Here is a 22,632-nt window from a genome sequence, read left to right as displayed (position 1 = left end):
ACCGCGGAAGCGCAATTGACGGACTCAGTTATAACCCGGAACAAAGGTGTAAAAACGATAAAGTATTGGTACTCCTAGAACAGGTGAAAGAGTATCCTAGCCAATCAGGTGTGATGCGTCTTGGTGAATGTGTAATCATGGCACTTAGCTTGTTGTGGCAAGGCACACTCAAACATAAATGTCAATATAAATGTCAATATAACTGGGTGAAACTCAAATTGCCGATTGTTCACCAAATTAAGTCTACCGTAATTATAGGCCTGAAATGTTGATCTAAAGAAAGCGCTCGCGTTGCAAACGAGCTCCGACTTCACTTGACTTTATCAATCACATTGAGGCATCTTACTTATAAACTCTAGTATCCTTTATCTTTCGACAAATATTCTTCATAAAGCTTTTATCTTCGAACGGTGTCACTCACACAAACTTTAATATATTTTTCACTTCACTGCTTTTAGCGTCAGTATTTCTAACATGAAATGAAATGTTAGCATTTGTAAAGTACCAAACAGTGATGTATTTTCTAAGAACTGTTACAGCCCCAATATATAAAAAAGGGTACAAAACGGATCTGTTCCGCAAAATATTTTTCCGCAGCCTTATTTTGCTGGCTGAGAAGATGTTAGACCCCTTGGTTGCTGGGAAAAAACCACCCCGAGCGGTTCTGCTGGCAAATTGGGGGCGCTGGAGATAATGCTTGTGAAAAAAAGTCGTCCCGACAGGTTATACGTGCATTTATTCATGTGCTAAAATGCCTGACCACTGCTGGCTGGGGAAAAAAGGAATGGTCCCTCCTGGGACAGATATTTTTTTCCATAGCAACTTTTAAAATCTATATTTTCGGCATCAGACCATATTCAAACGACGAAATATGCCATTTGCGGGGAAGAGGAGCTCGTTGTATGCCCTTGTATAAAAAGAGATAAACTAACCTGATCAAGATCCGAACTTTAAGCCCCCAGGTGAAAAAGCAAACATACGCTATCACTGGCTTATGGCGGCAATCTTATCTAGAACTTGATGAGTTTTACTTCTCATCAATATTATCTTTTCTATGCGTCCCTCTTCAAAAACATCATATGTTATCTTTAGTGCGTCTAAAAACGGAATAAAGAAGAAGACAAGAGAAAGCCTATAAAGAGGGGGGCGTAAATGTTTTCGGCGACGCGGTTTTGCCTTAAATCTGCCCCCACCCCCTAACGCCCTCTCTATAAATGAAATCGGAAACAAATAGAAAATAACACAAAAGGAAACCGATCGATGAGCGATTCAACCAAAAATACTTTATCGTCTTTATTTTCCTTGTAATTTTACAGATTCTGAATATGTCGCCACCATTTTGTTGTCGTAAACTTAACTTCCAATTCTGAAGAATTACAATTGCTCCATGTTGCAGGTGAGAAATAATAGACCGCATATAGAAGTTCCCGACGGGGGAGGGGTTCGTAGACCTTTGGGTACCTTAGGGTACCTTTGTCGCATTAGCTTTTGACATCTTTGAACAAAGGTGCGCATAGCATAAATGATGTCATCCCTGCGATTGGGTACGAAGAAGTAAGTCAGCAAGCCCTAAATGCTAAATAAACAAATAACTCTCGTTTTTTTGGTGTTTTGTGTTGTGTATGGCTGTTTTCCGGAAGGAAGGATTTTCCGATGTCAGATTACTAAGACGCTGTGTCATCACTGTGCTATTGACCCTGCTGTCCAAACATTTAGCCTCAAATTTCAACTTCATCTGCATCTCTAGAATTGGAACCGTGCGAAAACAACAATTCGACAAAATTTATTAGATTAAATTATTTAAGGGGTATTGCATTGATCAGAGGAGCTACCAATAAAGGCATCAGATTATTTAGAAACTTGTATTTATTAAATTTCAAAATACTACTAAACATAAACCCTCCTGGCTACACCCTGAAAATACAAGTTACATTTACAATTAATTATAGTTAAAGGTAAATCGCGTTGGTTGCTAAGTTATACCGCGCCAGCTGTCACAATTATCACTAAGTCAGCGTTAACTCTAAAACGCGCATGCTCGGCAGTCTTTGCTGGCGCTCCTCAAAAGTTCCTACCGCACAGAGGTTCTTTCGGCGTGATTTTTTTTTTTTCATTTATTTTATAATATTTTTTTTTTTGGGGGGGGGGGGCAAAAAGTAAAAGCGCTGAAATCTCGAGGATGTAGGGCACTATATGCTTCGCATATCAGTCAATCTTGTTTTAAAAACTGTCGTTTTTCTAGCTTAGTCGGCCATTTCCTTATTAGCCATTACATACCATATTTGGGAGTCCGCTGTAATCATTCTTTCGCTGTAAGTCGAAAATTTCCACGTAAACTTGCAGGAATTCGTGTTTACTACGATTTTGCTGGCAGCCATCTTGGAAATGAAACTTAGTCTCCCGCGCGCTCACCCCAGGCTTTTTTAGACCATTTAGAAAAACGACAGCCATTGATTGATATGAAGAGAACTAAGTGAACGCTCCTATTTCCAGGGTCTACTGGCTAAATTTTACAATGGTTGTTTGGGTGTTCTGTGGCGTAGATAGAAATGCCTGCAGCAGATGGGGTAGCACAGTCAGCGGTTACGCCTTAAACGCGCATGCGACTTAAATTGGCGGGAAGAGAACACAGTCAATCGCGAAGTTATTATGGCCCGTATTCCCTATAGTCTTCCATTCCTTTTTCTCAACATCGAAGCACTCGACAGTAGCCACGCCTCGGCCTCCGAAACAATAGATTCTACCATTCTGTTCAACAACTCCGAAATCATTCCTCGCCTCCAACATATTTAGTTCCTCTTTACTCCAGGTCTTCGCTTTCGGATCGTAGACTTCCACAGATGACAAATCTGCATCGTTGTCTCTCCCCCCAAGGACGTAGATGAGCCCGCCGTGCACTGTAGCGGCCAGCTGAAAGCGTGGGATGCGCATGCCCCGTATTGAGCTCCACTTGTCTTGTTTGACGTTGTAGCATTCGGCGGATGCGAGCGGGCCTTTGCTCCCGTAACCACCAAAGACGTATACCTTGTTGTTGAGAAATGTGACTCCTGTGGATCAGACGTATATCGGTCAAACGCTAAAAAATATCAAGGCCGGCGGCGACTTGTGGTATGGGGTCGACCATTGAATTCAGGGGGTGGGCTTTTTTAAGATTTTTACATACAGCAAGTCCCCCGAATGAAACCTAAGGGGCAGACCATTTGACTTTTGAGGGGGGGGGGGGGGGGGGTGGATGATTTTATGTCTGTAAGAATTTTTTTTTCGACCATCGGATGTGCAGGATTTTTTTTCCTATGCAGGATATTTTTTTTTTCTTGGAGCCCACGTCTTTTTGCAGCATTTTTCCCCAATCGGCATTGTTTTTTTCTCTTTTCTCGCCCTATATCTCTAATATAGAACTCCATACGTTGTGTTTCATTCTTTTTGACCTTCGAATAGATTAAAATTATAATTCAATAAACTCACTAGGTATAGGGATTATACATGGCAAGACCTTCGTGTCATAGCCAAACGAGTCTTCGCTATCAAGCTCTTTACCTTGCATATTGAGTCAGATAAAATAGCAAAAAAAGCTTCTTTGAAATCTCTCACATTTGTTAGAATGTTTTTTAAGGTTTTGTTGAAATATTCCACAAAACAAGGACATCTTTAGGGGGTGAGCATTTATATAGATCCCATCTGCTGAATTTTAATTGATGGTTGGTATCTCTGCCTATATGTGAACACAAAGAGGGTTTCCATTTTAGTTGTTTCCTCATTCACATTATATTTTATTTTGGAGAAGTCCATCAAATTTATTATGAAAGATTTATCTATTTTATCTATTTATATACAATATGATGTTACAGTTTATATATTGATCTATTAAACCTTTTTATTTATTTATTTGTTGTTTTGTTAAGTCTTAATAAAACAACAAATAAATAAAAGGTATTTCAAGTTTGTGACTTCTGTTGTACAAGTAAACTTTTTGGTAATTTTTTCTAAAATGATTGCAAAGGGCATTATAGCAATCATTTTTCTTAAACTTGTGCATGAATTTTTTTTTCTGCTCATTTGCTTTGCATGCAATATTTTTCTTTGAAATGTAGCTTGCAGGATATTTTTTTTCAAAATCACCCTCCCCCCCTCAAAGTCAAATGGTCCGCCCTTAAAAGTGCTATTATCAATCCATTTCCATCCGCTCGATTAGAGGTGTTGAAGCCACCAATATTGTATTCATCTGAAAGATCAAAGGTCATTTAATAAAACTGGATGGATATTTTGGTTATTACTGTGATACCTGTGGTAGCCCAGTCATAAAATGCAACTGTTTTTTTTTTCTGTCGTCTCGCGTTTTGCACAATGCAATTTCCAAGAACCCTTGCGCCGCAGGCGATACTTCTTATTTTAGTGTATTGATTGCGACCTTACTGAAGCCTTTTTCTTACACGAAGTATCTAGCCTACTGTCCTACGTCATCGCAACGCTTAGTTACCAAAAACTTTTGCATAATCTAAAACTGTGTCATGGACGCCATCTTGAATTTGAGATTCTAGCTCTCAGATCCATGTTATTTGTGCAGTTGAAGGCCCGATTCGCGATTTAATAACTGCATATTCAACCATAGCCTCAATTTCTACCAATGTTATTTTGGAAAATCATCTCAGCTTGGATTGATTTCGCTGTATTTACTCGTGTTTATATATTTGCGACCCGAGTGCGATACACGCGGCTCAAGATAAGAATTAAGTTAAGTGCTGACTGCTTTAGACTCATACAGCTTACTTCAAGACGTAATTAAATGTGCTCTGGACACTCATGAATGGACTCGAGGTATTTACCTTGAATGCTCAATCTATTTTAAAGTGGACAGGGGCGTACGCAGGGTTTTAACAAGTTGCAGTCAAAGCATTCAGAAGCTGAATGAGGGCGTGGCCCCTCATTGTGCATCCCCGTGAAGATTTCATAGCTCCCGCTTTTGGGTTTGAAATTGGCGTCAATGCGTCAGACTTTTGAGATTATTACACGATCCTCTGTCATCCTCGGTCTGAAATAGGACTTCAGTCGTCGCGTGGCAATGAACGACATAACACTATGTTTGGAAATCATCCCTAGACTACCATGATTAAGAAAATTATAGTTTTTATTCTCATCGTATATATAAAACTACGTACTTAAAAATAAATGAGTAAACATTTGATTTTTTCCCCTCGTTTTGCAAATAAGATCGCCAAATGTTTTGGCAGTCCAGTGACTGCAGACCTATAGGCTGCGTACACCCCTGGTGGAAGTAGTTTGAAACAATTGATGGAAATCTTCTCCTACAAATCGCTTTGTTAATCTACTTTACATTGGACACTTGACCGGCTACCCTAAGATGAATTTTATTTTCTTACTATAAAATATCTTGATCTCTCTCATTGAATCTCATCATTTTAACCATGTCGATTTTAATCAAGTACAGCATAGGTGTTGTAAGTCATGTAAGTGTAAAATATGTAACTTACTTAAATCTATGAAAATTATTTTGGTACTTTGGTGCTTCTTTTAGATAAGCTTAAGTTTTATTATTTCTCTGAAATACCTTTATCCTTCATTGAATGTCATTTCATTTTTATGGAACAATTACAATAAAATCTAGAGATTTGTAATATTTTTGTAGTGTTGTTGATCTTGAAAATATGTTTATGCTCTATAAATTTCAGTGAAGTCTGGATATTCTATAGCCCTCTCATTTGACTTCAAAATTAATAATTGATGTTGTTTACTTGTAACTTATATAAATAAAATAATACATTTCAATAAAATTATATTGTTAATACAATAGGACTTACTTTGGGTGTTAAAATAAATTTACCCCTAAAGGATAGCACATTGAGGGCAGTGAACCAAATAAATGTTTAAGAAATAACAATTTTAAAACACATTCTCAGCTTTTGTTAATCTTATTTCGATGCTAACTCTGATGTGGGGATAGTATTTAAAGATAGGACAATCAGCCCTGTCCACTTTCGTGGACACACCTCGAGTCCACACCACACCTGAAGAGATGATTCTCTTACCTTTCTTGCCCCAATCAGTGTTGTGATATGGCATTTACAATAAAAAAAAGATTATATATTTTTTTTATTATATCCAAAGTAGGCAGTAAAATCTTTGTCATACATGTCACAAAAACAAGTTGCAGATCTCAGGTTTCCCAGTACCCTGCGCGCAGGGTCTAGTTCCGCATAGTTTTGGCCGTTTCTGAGCTTAGTGAAATGATAGGAAAATCACAATGCAAGTGGCCCTTCAAATCAACACAATCCTTGTCAGCGGCTTCTCTTAGATAATTTCAGTTATGTTTCTCGTTACCTGGCAACCGACGGCTTTCATTCATCTCGGGGCCCACTGACCACGTTGACTGCTTTATAGTGTATTTCTGTAGCCCGTTGCCCTGGAGACGACCGCCGACAACATAAATAGTATCCTTGCTGGCACAGATCCCGGCATCGCGCACGTCCAGTCCTGGTAACGAGACAAATGGCACCGAATAAGGTATGTTAGTCTATACGGGTACAATGTGACCTCTTTCAATCAGTCAATTAGTCAATCAATGCGGCTGATGGGGTATAGAATCTTTGCTGTAAGGTGATTTATGCAGTAATAAGTAGAAGTGTGCCTCTGGATCTAAAACTAATTTTTCTCATTTCCTAGTTATAAAACCTTTCCCTATTAGACTTGGATTCTGTGAGGCAAAATGGAAACTAGCATGTACTTGATGGGGAATCTTGATAGCTTGATTATCGAATAAGTGATTAGACAATAATAAACAATTCCATTCTGATTTTCCCCCGCGAAACACATCTGTCATTTCAGTATTGAAAGCTTCTTCAAATGGGGTGACAGTGGAAGGGTTTGAAATTGTTGGTGCTTAAAGCCGCATTATCACCAGTTTACTTCCGGTCGATTACCTAACAATATTCGATGATATTTAACGGAAAACGCGAAAAATATTTCGAAATATTGAAAGCAGTGTGTCTATTGGAAGTTTCTTTGAGGATGTGATTGATAATTTAGAGCGGATGGCCTGTAAATATCTCGGATTCTAATAGATTCTTTTGTCTTTTAACGGTTGAGGTTTCCGTCTGACCTCCGGAAGTAAACTGGTTACAATGCGGCTTTAAAAAAGAGTTGATTAACAGTTTTGTTTCTACCACGTACCTGACCCAACCTCTTGCCAACAGATTCCTATCGGGTCAAACCTTTCAACACGACTCGCAAACACCGCGTATATATCCGAACCGATCACTACTGCACAGCGGTATTCCACCTCCTCATCATCCTCCAGAGGAACCAGGGGATAGCATGGCACGCATGCGCACTGCACGGGATCGTAGCGCTCCGCCATGTTGTCTTTTCTACTGATCACATAAATGGCTTCGAGAGGCTTGCGTGGATTTCCCGGGGTTTTCTTCGGGTCGTCTTGATGGGAGATAGCTCCATCCACTAAGTCCTTGCACATTTTTTCGCCTTCTACTAATTCAGGAACAACTTGTTTCAGCAGATAGCGTTTTGGAATTTGGCAAAATCGAACTTCTTGGAAAACCTTCTCAGCATTTTCTCTCCTGTATTTGAGAAGTTGTTATGAACATTAGTGCAATTGAAAACACATATATAGACAGTGACGAATAAGCATCTTTCTATGGGAATAGGCATTGCGTGCAATAGTGGAGTCAAACCCATCGAAAACGGTTCATAAACCCTCAAAACCGTCCTTCTCAACGGGATATCTATTTAGGCTGGTGTGATGTCCCACGGTATTGGATAGTGTTGTCCTGAAACTCTGTATACCATATTTGGCGATGGCGCGTTGCTAAGGGGTAAGTCATCGCCTCATGACAGGATCTCCAATAGGGTTCTGGATTCCGGATTCCATTTCGTTTTCCAGGATTCTTGTATTCCGGATTCCAGCTTAAGTCTTGGATTCCGGGTCCTAGTGTGTGGATTCCGGATTCCAGTAGCATGGATTCCGGATTCCAAGTCTCATTTTTTCATGGATTCCGGATTACCAGACATGGAGCGAAAGGAAGCATCCCTACGTTAACTAACCTACCCCCGCCTCACACGACACACACATAAGTAATCTTTATTCATTAGTTTGCGCATTCTTTTGTCGATCCCCCCTCGCAAAAACCGGCATATTTGGATTACCTGTGCCCAGGGTCATGTTTGAACCATTTCATGACAGCTTCATAAACTACTTCCTCTTTGCGAACTCGTAGGTTCTCACTTTGGACAATGTCGGCAAGTTGCCCGGCGCTAAGCTTCAGAAAGTCTGCTTCTTTCGCCAAATTCTTGAAATTCCATTCAAGGAACCGGTCTATCTTGTTCTTCATCTCGTAAAGACCATACTTGAGCGATACGTCATGGAGTCGTAAACAATTTGCGGTACTGATGGAAGACATGGCTGTGCTCTCTAGCGCCCTCACGGCCTCCTGGTTCTACAAAATCATGTGAATCATAAAGCCACATACTTGTGCTTTAGCCTTCATTGTTTACCTTTTCTAGCACTTTTGTTAACGTTATCTTTACCTCTTATTTTTACATCTTAATCTTTACCTTAACCTTATCCATTAAATTGCCTTTGCCGTTGCATTTATTCCCTCCACTCTCACCTTTACCCCATTACATCAGCCTTGATCTTCAACTTACATTTACCTATCCTAAGTTAAGGAATTTGCCCTTACCTTGCCCTCTACCTTAACCTTCACCTTTGCTTTCACCTCCACCATCACCATCACCTTCACCTTTACCTTTACCTTCACCTCCACCTTTACCTTCACTTTCACCTCAACCTTCACCTTAACCTTCATTTTCACCTTAACCTTCGCTTTCACTTTCACCCTCACCTTAATCTTTGCTTTCACCATCACCATCACCTTTACCTCTACCTTCACCTTTACCTTCACCTTCACTTTCACCTCAACCTTCACCTTAACCTTCATTTTCCCTTTAACCTTCGCTTTCCCCTTCACCCTCACCTTAATCTTTGCTTTCACCATCACCATCACCACATCACCATCACCTTTACCTTTACATTCACTTTTACTTCTTTTCTTTCTTTTTCAACTCATATTTACACCTTATACGCTTGCCCAATATAAGCCTTTAACATATTTGCATGCATTGTTGTTCCGTAACGAATTTATGAGTATGATTTATAGCGCTTGCAACATAGCGCAAATTATTTCCGATTCTATTGTATAGACAGACGCTGATCAATAATGGTGCCATTCTTGAGAGCTATCTTGGCATGATTGTAAATGATCTTAAAACGAAAATATATATTTTTCTGGAAACAAATTTACAAGCCATTTAGACTATTTAGGTCATCATTTTCCCCCATATTCCTTGTTCTGTCTAATTTTTTTCCATAATTTAAGTATTTGAGTGCGTACTTGGCGCTGTGATATTGTTTGAAACAGATGCTCTGTTCTCTCTCGTCATTGGTTATTGAACTGACTTCGTTGAGTAGTTTTTAAAGACTCACTTTTCTTTTGTTGCTAACATGATCAGATAAGGTTCTTTGTCATATGTAGATGTGTTTTATATCTCTAGTCTTGAATTGAAAACAAAATGGGAGCGTTTCATCAGGATTAATAAAGACATCTTTAAATAAAAAAGTACACGGTAAATTTATACATTAGACACCTAACCATCGCCGCTGTGACACCTTGGTGATGCGGCTCTAACACCGTTTTTTTTTCTCATTCCTACTCGTAAGGGGTAAAGTGGAACGCTGGACACAGCGGCGACTTCTTGTAGTCTATTTATACATGCGAGATCCTATAATATTTTGAGTGGATCTGAGTTAAACCGTAATCAAAAGCTGTGCAATTATACAAATGATCTCCCGCCAAGAAATGCATGCCCATTGAAGTTATAAAGTGAGATTTTCTCAAAGACTTCAAATCAAAATCCTCATAAAGGAAAGTGATAGCGACACTAAATGACAGCAGAATCATGCGTTTTTCGCGCAAAGTGTGCGAAACCTGGCAACCGCAAAAAAATACCTTAAATGTCCTCCGTTTGTTATAATGCTATTGTCTTTCGCTGATAAAAGAAGTTTAGAATTTAAATTTAGATATAAATACTGTATGGCATTTGGCATAAATCCGTTTTCGGTATTCTTTAGATTTATCGATAAGGCTATATGTATATCTTTTATGCATATTGTATTTTAAGTAATAACTGTTTGGGTGTAGCTACCTGGTAAATTATATAATTCATATTGTATTCATCTAATTCTAACATAATAATTCCAGAATGTGATTTTAAAAGCAATTTCTCAAATTTCAAAATTTGATATAACTAAAAAGACTTTAGGGATCATCTTTGAAAGAGCCCATTTATTTCAGTAAACATATCCCGGCAACGGCTGTTTTGTTACCTTCATCGTGCTCGCCGCCGCTAGCAAATCCTCGATACTTTTCAGGTTGATCTGAAGTGTACCAGAATAGAAAAACTCCAGCATGGCGACCACAGCGCCTGGCTTTAACGAGTCAGGCATGACATATTCCTTCTCAGCTTTCTCGTTATTTGTAGGCAACAACAACTCGCGAAAATACGGCGACAGTGCGGCTAGGACTACTCGATGAGCCGACAAGACTAGATTCCCTGCTTTCAGGGTAATATCGCAGTGTTCAGAGTTGGTTCGCATCTCGTTCAGCACTTGAAAGGCTGCATGCCCGTGCTCCTTTGACACGTAAACCGTGTCGCTCTTCACTGAGTCTGAAGTAGAGGTTGTACTAGCAGACATGTTGCTTATTTTGAAGCCATACTCTTAAAGCATATGTCAAATAAACAGCGATATGGTAATAAATGAAAAAGCGGAGAATAGGAACAATGTAAAGTGTTCCGAAACGAAGAAATAACAACGGGTGGTGGCGAGTATTTTAGGTTATTTCGTGAGCGTCAAGGATTGTTATCCCCAATACGGCTTAGATCCCCAAAGGTGGATTACAAACGATTTAGGTCTTGTCTCCAAGGATTCAGCCCTCGCTAGAGCAGCTGCCTTAACTTCAAGTGAACTATTGTTTGCAAAACCAACAGAAGGCTTTTGATCAAATAACAAGTCCACTGGGTATGGCCAACCAAAGCGCGGCATGTCAAAGCCCAGACATCGATCTTGAGTTGGCAACTTTTTAAAACTACTTCCGCGACAGTTTTTCCATAGCAAAAAAGCGAATTCATGGCCGATTTTGTATTGTTTTAAATGTGTCGTCCTGGTAAATAATATCGGTCTATCATATGACATTTGGGATAACAAACAGCCTTTTTTCACCCCGCTTTCATTGTTCTGTTCTTATTTTAATTATTATGTTAAAAAATTGGTGCCTTTAATCGTTACCCTCTGATGGAAGTTTAAAAGCATTTTAGAATTATCGCGAAATGTGTTGTTGACTTAAGAGTTTAACGAGCGTTTTCCCGAAAAAGAAGTGTTCCAATAAATTATTTTAATTACAATTTCATTTTAGGCGAATAAAATATAAATAAAGAAAAGAAAATTGCATGACCTGATGATAAAGACTTGTTTTAATGTTTATTTGTTCTGCTTTCAGTTTGTTTATATATTTTATTCGCTGACAATTCTAGGCCTTATATACGTAGTTTTTAAATTAGATGCAGGAATAAAAAAACGATTAAGAAAAAATTATTATAACCAAACAAACAATATCGTTTCCAAAGCCAGTAATTCGTCGAAGCCTTCGCGCAGAAATATGACCAGTCTCTGATGCTAGCACACGTCCAAATATTGATAAAAGAGGCTGGAACTAGCGCGTAAGATTGTTTTCAAGGAAAAAATGAGTAGCGTTGTTCATAGTTTATTCAAAACAAGTGCGTAGATAGGGGAGGGGCGTGTCCTGTAATGTATAGACAGACAGACAGACAGACAGACAGACAGACAGACAGACAGACAGACAGACAGACAGACAGACAGACAGACAGACAGATAGATAGATAGATAGTTTATTGAATAAAATCCTCGCAACCCAAGGGTTGAATTATGAAATTATTTACACTAAAATTATTTACAGGGAAACTAATAGAATGCGAGTGGATAGTGGGTAGGCAAATTAGAATACGATTTTTGTTGCCTAAAGCAAGAAGCCATTATATAGACGGTTTTGTTTGTTTTTATTCTGCTTCATAAAATCCTTGATAAGAACACTCACAGTCTATTTTTAAAAGGAAAACGAAATAGAAATCACTGATCTTTACGGAGGAGCTGGATTCTGTGGGACTGAATTCTGTACCCACACGAGTTTTCATGGAGACAATTTCTCGTTCACACCTCGTAATGGCTGTCATCACTACTCTCGTTTTCTATGACTCTTTCCAAATCCTCGACAATGGTGGTCTCACCGAGCGCTATATCGGATACAGACGGTGCTACGTCACCGCAGACTTTTCGCTTCACTGACTGCAGTAATTGGAGAACTTGGTCTTCTAGACAGAACTTCGCGTTTGTCCAGCAATGTTTGGCGTGCCGGTGCACCTACAACGAAAGTAGATTTCAGAGTTTGTTGGTCAGGGGCGGATCTAGGGGGGAGGGGGATGGTCCCGCTCCCCTTAAAAATAACAAGAAATAAAAAAATATTTAAAATATTTAAAGAGAAATAAGAATAAATATAAGGAAATATACGGGAGAACAATACGTCCTCGCCCCCCCTTTCTTGAAACTTTTTCTTTGGCCCCCCCTGTTTTAAACTTCTGGATCCGCCCCCTTTTGGTAGTTAGACATACAAAGCTGTCGGTTTTTTAACCAATAGTCTTTCAGCCATGTAATCAGTGAGATGATCTGCATCATCCCATCGTTACCAATGGGGCAAGCAGTACTGGGCGGCTCGGTACACATTTGATGAGGTGCTTTACCTGAGGGACATCATCCCGGTGGTGCCAGTCGTGGAAGGCCCGATGGCCCCTCTCCTTGAGGGCCGCTTTCAAGGAACGTCGAGTCCCCTCTGTCTTAAGGCTCTCTTTAGTGTCTTGCCACGAAGCCCATATCCATTCAAGTACTAGAACCACACAGCTGACACCAATACCTTGATAAAAAAAGGGCATTGGTATTAAATGGGTTAATTTGCCACTCTTACGTTGTGCGTGGGGGGCTGGATCGAGTTGGGAAGCGAAAAGCATGCTGGGACAATTCAAGGGGGCGCAATTCAACATGGCGTCGAATGTAAACTAGAAAATGGCAGGTTTTGGCAATCCTCCTCCCGGGATATCTTCGTTAGTTAGATTCACAACATGGACATCGACATCGTTCCACGCCAAGTTAAATTGCGTCCCCTAAAATAGTCCCATCATGGTTTTAGTTTATCAACTCGGCCCAATCCCCCGCGCAATGTCACCATCACCATCACCATCACCATCACCATCACCATCACCATCACCATCACCATCACTATCACCATCACCTTCACCTTCACCATCACCATCACCATCATCATCATCGTCGTCGTCGTCATCATCATCATCATCATCGTCATCATCATCGTCACCAGCAACCATCACCTACCTGCAATAAGGACAATAAAGACACCCGACAAATCCTCGAAAGTCAGCTGGTTCTCACTCTTCGCCTTCTCAGCAGCCTCTGCGCACTTGTCATTTGCTTTCAGCCACTTCCGGTCAAGGAACTCCATGTAGCCAGCGTGACGGAGCTGTAGGATTGCGTTACTCAGTTGCTTGGTGTATGGTGAGTCCTTGGCCAGCCCAAAGCCGTACCCGATTCTACCAAAGACGCTTCCAGAAGTGATCAGAGTCCCGCATGATATCTAAGAAATACGATGGTTAGGATTGAACGTTGCGAAGCGCTTGAAGCCTTTTCGCCCACCTCAAAAAGCAAAAAATTGATTGAAGCGGGACTCCCAAATATGGTATGTAGTTCCTAATAAGGAAATGACCGGGCGAGCTAGAAAATCGACAGTTAAAACAAGATTGACTGATATGACATATATGATATAAGGAATGTCATCAATGGGGGGAGGAAAGATGCACTAAGGGGGAATGGAAGGGGGGTAGATGCAGTGAGGGTGATGGGGAAGATACAATAAGGGGGGACTGTTAAGGGGGAATACACTAAGGGGTGAGGGAAGATACAGCGAGGGGGAAGGGAAGATGCAGTGAGGATGATGGGGAAGATGCAGTGAGGGAGAGGGAAGAAACATTGAGGGGAAAGAGAAGATAAGGTGAGGGGAGGGACGCAACAGGGAGGGGCGGAGAGAAGAAAGCGTATAATGGCCCAATTTCTCAAGTCTCGACTTGAGGCAAATTTCATGCAAATACCAGCGAGAATCCTCTGAAACTTGGAATAAAACAATGCAACAATATGCAATTTATGCGTCCTCAGTGTCTATGACCAGTAGGCACATTGGAACTCAAAACTGGACTATATTTTCGTGGAGCATTGATAAATTATTACCTGGTTATGTGCTACGAATTCAAGCACCGCGGAGTCCCATATAAACGCGTAGTTCTCGTTCATGACTTTCTCGATTCCCTCTGCGCTGTTATTCACGAACGTGTGGTGATAGCGCATGTACTGCCACATCGTGACAAAGCTGGGTACGGACGCTGACTCGAAAAACGCTTGAGGCTGACTATTTAACACCGTGCCATACGAAATATCCTGGAGGGGGAAAAACGAGTTAAAGCAGAGTTATTTACACAACGACACACGTCAAGTGTCGCGCTTTGATTGGTCAAGCGTCCATGTGTAAGGTGCTGTTACATGCAGGAAAAACTTTTCTTGATACATTGTATCTTAGAAAGTTTTTGACCGCGTTATCGCGCAACACCATTTCCGCGCAACTTTCACAACATTTTGCGTGTTTTTGAACCCGCTTCAAAAACACACAACACAGAATGATGAATATCTGGAAAGTTATTCCGTTTAACATTTGTTTGGCAACATGTCAGAATGGATACGATACGATATTATCGATATTATCGGTTTTTGTTGCATGTTTTCCCGACACACGCACGCTTGGTGGCAGCATGCGCGCAACAAATAGATCTCATTTTTGGCGCGTCTGTCCTCTAAAAAATTCACAAAAGACGTCACGGCGTGTCATGATCAATTCGACTGCGTCTTGTTGTATACTTATTTGCTCATGTCACGCTGTGACGTCATCTGTGCATCTATCAGAGGACAGACGGACACAAAAATGAGATCTATTTGTCCAATAGCATAGTATAGTCTGTCTGTTTAGGACCATACCAAAAGGAATAGACAAAGAATTCCAAGAAAACCATCGGGCACCTTTTATCTTGTGGAATGGGTCGGATGTGGGCGCCGATGTTACGGATGAATTGTGGCCTTTGCGAGAGGTCTACATTAATTAAGGAAAAACCTGAGAGAAAAGGGAATTAAAGGTATAAACCCTTAACCCCAGCCTATAAATTAATACAGTGTTTGTATGAAAATAGATGATGTAGTAAATATAAACCTTCGTTTCCACTTAGTCGCGAAGGATATTCTTAAGCTTAATCAGTCGCCCAAAAACCATTCAGCCACGAGATAAATTTAGTGTCCGTCCAAGTCTGTGTGGCGCAATCGGTTAGCGCGTTCGGCTCTCAACCGAATCTTAGGAGGTTCAAGGCCACCCAGGAACGAAATAAGAATCATCAAGTTTAACACTGCTTTAAAAGTAGTGCCAGAAACAATTAGGTGCCACGAGATAAATTTAGTGTCCGTCCAAGTCTCTGCGGCGCAATCGGTTAGCGCGTTCGGCTGTTAACCGAAAGGTTGATGGTTCAAGCCCACCCAGGGACGAAATTAATACATTTTGTGCCGATGGAATGTAATGATAGAGGCAGAAATGTTTATTTTGACGGCATGTGAATAACACGTGGGAATGTGAAAAGTGCAGTATGGGTATGAGTATATAAGGGGAGACATAGCGTGCTAGTGTCACTCTAGCCAGCTACTCTGTTTAAGCCATATTGACTTTTGCTATTTTTTTTTGTGAATTTTCTCTTTTAAACTTTTTCTTCGGCTCTTAAGCCCCGAGAGCACGCAATGCTGAGCATTGGTTCGGGGAACACCGTCCAAATTTTTTCTACAGGGTTTTTATCCCTGGTTTACGTGCCTTCTCAGTATTAACTTCTTGTAAATATAAATTAGGTGATTATAATATTTGACCTTTTCAGATTGTAATTGTATTGGAAATTCAGCAGTGTTTACTGCTTGTCAGATTGTTTTGCATTGTAATGTTCATTCAGCAGTGATTACTGCTAGCTGGGCGCTGGCTACATATCCAAAATAAACAGGAGTTCTCCTGAACTGTGTTTGTTGTAAGTGTTATGAAATGGAGGCAAAATATGAATTTTTGCTTGGTTTATTGATAAATCTTTTTTTGTGGCAAAGAATGCTACACGCCCAATAACGAGAAAGAAGGGAAAAGTTATTCATGGTGTGATAACTCGGGTATCTTACATCTGATTGGCAAATTGCTTGACCCACGTGGTTGCTGGTAGATTAAATCTTAATGCACCATTAGATTTTTAAAGATTTTTCTTCTAAGCTTATAAAGATTTGACTTTAAGAATGATTTTCCATTGTTTTTGATAATACAGGATTTTGATCTGATATTCAACAGCCTTAGTCTAGGGTATACTTCACCTCATTATTGAGAAACAATGGGAAAATTATTCTTGGCTCTATACCTCGAGTGCGTTTAATCTGATTTGCCAATCAATGGGGTCACCCAATCAAGGGAATAGGCCTAATTTACCTTAAACGTTTGGAGAAGTTTGCTCCGTAATCAAGGGAATGGGCCTAATTTACCTTAAACGTTTGGAGAAGTTTGCTCCGTAATCAAGGGAGCTACGGCGCCATGAAGGTTTCTATTGTTTTTCGATAATGAGGTATTTTGGACCGTTTTCTACACCGATTCAGGTCATCGATGTAGGTCAAACTTACCCCATTAACGAAAAACAATAGGAAAATTATTCATGGTATTATAAATCAAAATCTTCCATCTGATTGTCTAAAAGCTTTAACCGCATGATCAGATAAGTAAGTCTAAAGCAATGTTACCTTTTGAAGGGATTTCCCTGAAAATCGAGAGAAATATGGCGTCATGAATAATTTTCCTATTATCTTTTTATAATGAGGCATTTTTGCTTGTACCACACAACTATTCAAGACTTCTAGACCAGAGTTGACTCTACTTCATATGCTCATTAGTGGAGATTTTCTCAGTGAGAAAATTATTCATGGCGTTATATCTCCAGCACCGTTGATTTGATTGGCTGATCAATTTGGTCACATGGTCAGGAGAGTGATCCCAATCAGCCAATCGCGTTCAATGGAGTTTCTGGAAAGTAACTTTTACACTGAAGAAATTTGGAATGTTTCGTACACTGGTTCAACCTCAGAAACAGAAATTCTATTTGCTTAATAGAAGTAGAAGTCTTTGCGGCGCAATTTGTTAGCGCGTTCGGCTGTGAATTGAAATGTTGGTGGTTCAAGCCGACACATGGACGAAATGCGCATTTCTGCATCGTTTGATATTTTTTGGGGTGGCACAGAATACTAGAAGCTCATTATCGAGAAGATGGAAACTATTCAGGGGGGGGGGGGGCGTTCGTCAAGATTTTCCACAAAAATCCAAATATATACTTACGTAAATAGAAGACGCTTTTCACCTTACTGCCGAATCCGTTGTATCGCGACGCGGCATTTTCAAAACATCGATTTGTTTTTGTCTTTTAGGATTTTCTGTTCCGCCAGTCAAATAATTCTAAGCCAATCAGATTCTTGCCATCTCTCGCCTAGTGCAGTTGCCTGGCTTTCTGACGCGACTTGTCTGGGTTTCGTCCAGAGGATAGCCAGGGAAGTGCACAAAGCGAGACTCTGATTGGCTCAGAATGGTTTTACTGACGGGACAGAAAACCAAAACAAATCGTGTTTTGAAAACGCGGGTCGCGATACAACGGATTTTACAGTAAATGGAAAGGATATTCTTAAGTTGTGCTGGTTATGCCATGAGTCGTCAAGAACGTTTTGGAGGCTTATTTATATATTTATTTATTTAAAGAAAATTAAACCCACCCTCCCCCCCCCCCCCACTTCCGTCACCCCAATCTACGGTTCTGAACTGGAAATCACCACTGAAGAGCCCCTTCCCCGGAGTTGATTATTTTCTTCATCGGGGCAGGTAGAGCGTTTCTAAAACCAACTATACAAAATTACTTGTACCTTTTGTCTTGCAAGATCATCGACGCTCGATATTGGTGAAGTGAATCGTTTGATTGTCAAAAACGCCGCGAGGTTAGCTGTGTATGTAGACATTACAATGAGCATCGCAAACCAGTAAACCGCCACAGTGATACGACCCGAGGAACTGACCGGATGCAAATGATCCGAGCTCTGTCCGACGTAGTAGACCACCGTGGACCATAGTGCCCGGACAAGAGAGAGCGTGTCATGTAGTTTCAGATACCTCGGTTCAATCTTCGTGTGACACTTCTGAACGCATCGGCCGTAAAATCCAAACGGGCTAAAAGTACTGAACAGCCATAGAAAGAACCCGACGATGATCATAGTTCCTCCTATAGCCATCCAGAGGTCATAACGGAATGGGCGTAGGATAGCAAAGGGGTTTTTTTCCTCTGTTGGATCAGGTTTGATTAGGACTGTAAGACCCAGATCCATGTAGGGCTGTGTGAAGTCGATCACCTTTTGTCTTTCAGGGCTGATCGTTAGGGAGGTCACAGCTAGATCCGCACGTCCGTTCAGAACTTCCCTTACCACTCCATTCCACTCTTTTGTTACTGGATCCTGAGCGCCAAAGTTGTTGTCAGGAACGAGGTAGATTTCAAACTTAAAGCGTAGCATTTCGGACAACTTACGCAAAAGTTCTATGCAGTATCCCTCTATGATGACTCTGGTTTCACCCTGGCCGTTTGTTTGCGTTTGCGCAAATATAAACGGAGCTTCTGCGATGGTAACAACTTTCAGCGTTCTGTTTTCTAATATGTGGGTGCTGTCTGTCGGAACATACACCCTCCCAGACGGCCACACGATCTCCTTTTTGTTATCAAGGTGAAGCCCCTCCTCTACATTCCAATAGCCGACCTTTTGAAAGCCAAACGCCCGCAAATTGACAACGTCGAAAGCGACGTCGACGGGTGATCGATTGCTATCGAAGCCTAATTGATTCATCACTCCAGTGGTATTGACTTGGGAAATGTAGTCGAGAAGTGTGGCGCCATCTGGTCGGGGTTCTGTCGAGAGGCCGTCGTAAAAGCCGAATTGGGGTTGGACGTTCGAGATATTGTGTCCATCGTTTAACATGTTATGGAGCGCATGCGCCAACACTAAAACCGCATCAAAAGTATGCCCGACTGCGTCTTCGTTCTCGATCGCCATCTCTCCATAACCGGCACTCACCCAGGCCCTCTTAACTTCATCCTGTAACACACCACCACGAAAAGAGGTCCGCATACCAACCACCCCTTGCATATAGTCCGGGACATTATCTTCAGAGTCAAACAAGCCTTTGAACGAAAATGCTCCGTTTTTGACGATCCACACGTAATCTTTAATCATGTTAAGTTCACTCGCTTGCTTGAGGATGACGCGGGCATACGAGGCCAGGCAGTTTAGTATGATTATCCGTATTCCTCTAGCTCGTAGTTGCACAAGCTGCTGGGTGGCATTTACCCTCAAGGGGTCCTCAAACTGCCGAAAGCTGTCCACCGCCGCTATCACCCATCCCATGCGAGAGGCGATGTCCTTAATGGCAGCGACGCCATTCAGCCCATAATCGTCACGTGATGTGAAGAGTCCTAGACGCGTCCAGTTAAAATGTCCAATAAAATCCGCAATCGCCCGGTTCTCTATGGAATCACTGCTACGCATGCGCAGTAAGTACTTGTAGGAGCTTGGCGAGAACTCAAAGGCGGGGTCTGTCGCGTAAGGGGCTACCTGTGGTACATGAAACCCGCTGCATAACGGCTGCGTCGCGCGCACCATGGGGGAGGTGAGAGGTCCGACGATGGCCACAGCCTGATGGAAGATCTGCCAAGTCACGGCCTCGATGTTGTTAAAGGCGTTAAGCCACTTTGTGCTGTTGGTCATTGGTACCAGGGTTGTACCAGGAAGGATGCTGGTGTCGTTGTTTATGTACTCAATAGCCAGATTGAAGGCTTTGTACTCGTGGTTGTTGTTCTCCTGGCAAAATATCCCGCCAATTTTGATTTCCGTCGGCGCTGATTGGGTAGAATTCACGCATGCGCACTCTACTAACGATACAATAAGTGCCACGCGCAAAGCTGCGCGCCATCCACGCATGGTCACCGCGCGAGACACGCCATCGCGACTTGTAGCGCACGCTATTCGTTCCACGCCGGGTAACTATGACGTCACTAAATATAGAAATGACGTCATTAATATGGCTCTATGTGTACAAAACCTTTTGCCTCGCCTTAGCGAGGACAGTGTTGAAGCAATATTTCCCAAGCGCATGTTTCTGATATATTTCAGAAGCAATTTGGTTTCCTTGACGACGTTTTCTTGGGTTGGCTAACAGGGAAAGATAAGGGAAAGTGCACACAGATGTTTTTTCTCCAAAAATACCGAATTGAACAAAAATTGTTGCGTGTCAAGTTAACCGAAAGTATAAAGTAGTATGGATGCATTTATGGATATAATAACAAGACCTTGCTGATGTTTGTGTTACAAGGCCTCGGTCACGGTATTCTAAGATACAAACCAAGGCCTCGGTCACTGTCTCGATACTGACCAAGACTTTTCATTTCTTTTTGAAACATGCGTTTTTAGCACACATGGGAGTCGGGGAGTGGTTAAGCATCCCGACCTGGGACCTCAAGAGAGCCAATCAGAGCAGGCGATTTGATAGCCAAATTCCAATTTCCCTTTTAGACACTAAAAAACTGTTCAATCACAAACTCGAAACAGAAGGGAGAAGCAGTTTTCACATTTTGGAAAGTGTTGTAAAAACATTGTACAAATCGCAGTAACTTACAAATTAGAGGTTTTCATAAGCACAAGCTATAGATCTAGTAGCCTCACCCGCAGGCTTTTTTAGGCAGGCGTCGCTCCCTCCCCCTGGAGGTGGAGGGGGAGCGAGTGACGCCTGCCTAAAAACGCCTGCAAGGGAGGCTATAGATCTAGCTAAACTCAACAATTCATATACATCAAAATAAAAACAATAAAAAGGTAAACAGCAGATTTAAAGTTAAGCATTATTTATTCACAAAGTACTGAAAGGCAAAACTGCAGAAAGAACAATCAACAAGCACAAGGTTTGAAGGCACTGGTTATCATCATCTGCAGCAGTTCCAAATCCACCCATAAGATATTACAAACACAAAGGGCTTGCAGAGTTACTGGCGAATTTGTTCTGAAAAAAAAAATCAAGTATTTCATTACATATAGTGTATTAATTTTTTTAATAAAACTGTATTCTAGGGATGGATGCCTCCCAGTTCGTGAATAAAGCTAGGAAAAATTGTCAGGGGAGCAACGCCCGGTCTAGACTATGTATTTCCACCTGGCATCAGGCATTATACAACCATCACATAACCGTAGGTAATCAAGCCTACTCCAGCAATTTCTTGTATTTATCCTACACCTGCTAGCTACAGCACTGATTACAAAAAGCAATAAGTGAACTGGTGTAAGTTCTGGTCAATGCACTGGCAATAGCAGCTCACACATAATAAAGCTAGATGGTATGAGTGAACTGACGTAAGTGCTGGTCAATTTACTGTCATAGGCAGCCCAGGCATAATAATGAGCAAGTAAATAAACCATTAAAACTTGACTTAGTTATAGTGCACCCATTACTTATTATATAATGGGACTGTTTCTAAACCTTCCCCTTATTTTCACATCAGTTTATGAAAACCACTATTATATAAAACTGAGTTATGTTCAATTGCATTGGTAAATTAAATAAACTACAAGTTTACATGAAAGCGTGGTTATCAAGACTTCAGGTGATGGTATCAACTGGGTCATGTCAATTTTGATTGCTTCTATATTAATGCAGTATTACATACTTGCTTGAGGTATTTGCTTGCCATTTTCCCATTTGAATGCTCTTATATGAGATTCTTCAAGCTTTAAAGCAGCTTCCTTGAACTCTGGCTTTAGGCACCGCCTCACCACTCGTGCACAGATCGCAGAGTATTGCAGGTAGCTAGGAAAGAACACAACAAGTTTGAGGCCCGTTTACACTAGAAACTTGTGATGACCAACAAGAGCAGGGATTTTTGCTGCAATCTTATCAAATTTCACAGTGATGGCTTGCAAATTTATCACAGCCAATCTAAGCATTCTCAAACCTTTAGTGCAAATCACTGTAATTTTAATGTGAAACTTAATAAAATACTAAAATCATCCATCTTTTTACACAGAATAAGCAAAGATTATTGAAACAGCTTAAAGATTATGCTGTGCAAAGGCAGCAATTTGCTGCTATTTTAAAACAAATTTCACTGAGTTCAGCTATTTACTGGGATGCAATAAAAAAAGTGCTGCAAAATGACAGCTTGCGCAATGTGATTAAATTTTCTCAGAGTAACAGGTATTGCACTGATTTGCACTATATGAAAACAAAACCAGAG

The 22,632-nt window shown here is 41.0% G+C and overlaps 2 protein-coding genes and 1 non-coding gene across 4 annotated transcripts; 1 reads left to right on the top strand and 2 right to left on the bottom strand.

The window, feature by feature from the left end:
* Positions 1-1,848: 1,848 nt before the first annotated feature.
* LOC5505161 (ring canal kelch homolog) lies at positions 1,849-11,358 on the bottom strand. 2 transcript variants are annotated; one of them, XM_048721204.1, is made up of 5 exons: positions 10,415-11,358; positions 8,176-8,465; positions 7,186-7,589; positions 6,337-6,489; positions 1,849-3,047 (listed from the first exon to the last, which is right to left on the bottom strand). In XM_048721204.1, the coding sequence occupies exons 1-5, from the start codon at positions 10,781-10,783 to the stop codon at positions 2,608-2,610; spliced, it is 1,656 nt and encodes a 551-aa protein (XP_048577161.1). In that variant the 5' UTR covers positions 10,784-11,358; the 3' UTR covers positions 1,849-2,607. The 2 variants fall into 2 exon arrangements, with proteins under 2 accessions (XP_048577161.1, XP_048577162.1); XM_048721205.1 differs by lacking the exon at positions 10,415-11,358 and adding an exon at positions 9,006-10,394.
* A 785-nt stretch (positions 11,359-12,143) lies between these two features.
* On the bottom strand, positions 12,144-20,413 carry LOC5500937 (glutamate receptor ionotropic, kainate 2). Its single transcript, XM_001622253.3, has 5 exons — positions 18,236-20,413; positions 14,453-14,659; positions 13,547-13,805; positions 12,901-13,070; positions 12,144-12,523 (listed from the first exon to the last, which is right to left on the bottom strand). The coding sequence occupies exons 1-5, from the start codon at positions 20,330-20,332 to the stop codon at positions 12,314-12,316; spliced, it is 2,943 nt and encodes a 980-aa protein (XP_001622303.3). The 5' UTR covers positions 20,333-20,413; the 3' UTR covers positions 12,144-12,313.
* Trnan-guu lies at positions 15,732-15,805 on the top strand. Its single transcript has one exon. It is a non-coding gene; the product is annotated as a tRNA-Asn (tRNA).
* Positions 20,414-22,632: the final 2,219 nt, after the last annotated feature.

The sequence above is a fragment of the Nematostella vectensis genome, chromosome 13 (genome assembly GCF_932526225.1).
Source record: "Nematostella vectensis chromosome 13, jaNemVect1.1, whole genome shotgun sequence".
Taxonomy (NCBI): Eukaryota; Metazoa; Cnidaria; class Anthozoa; order Actiniaria; family Edwardsiidae; genus Nematostella; species Nematostella vectensis.
Note: the sequence above shows the minus strand (reverse complement) of the source record. Positions and strands in the feature narration are given on the sequence as shown.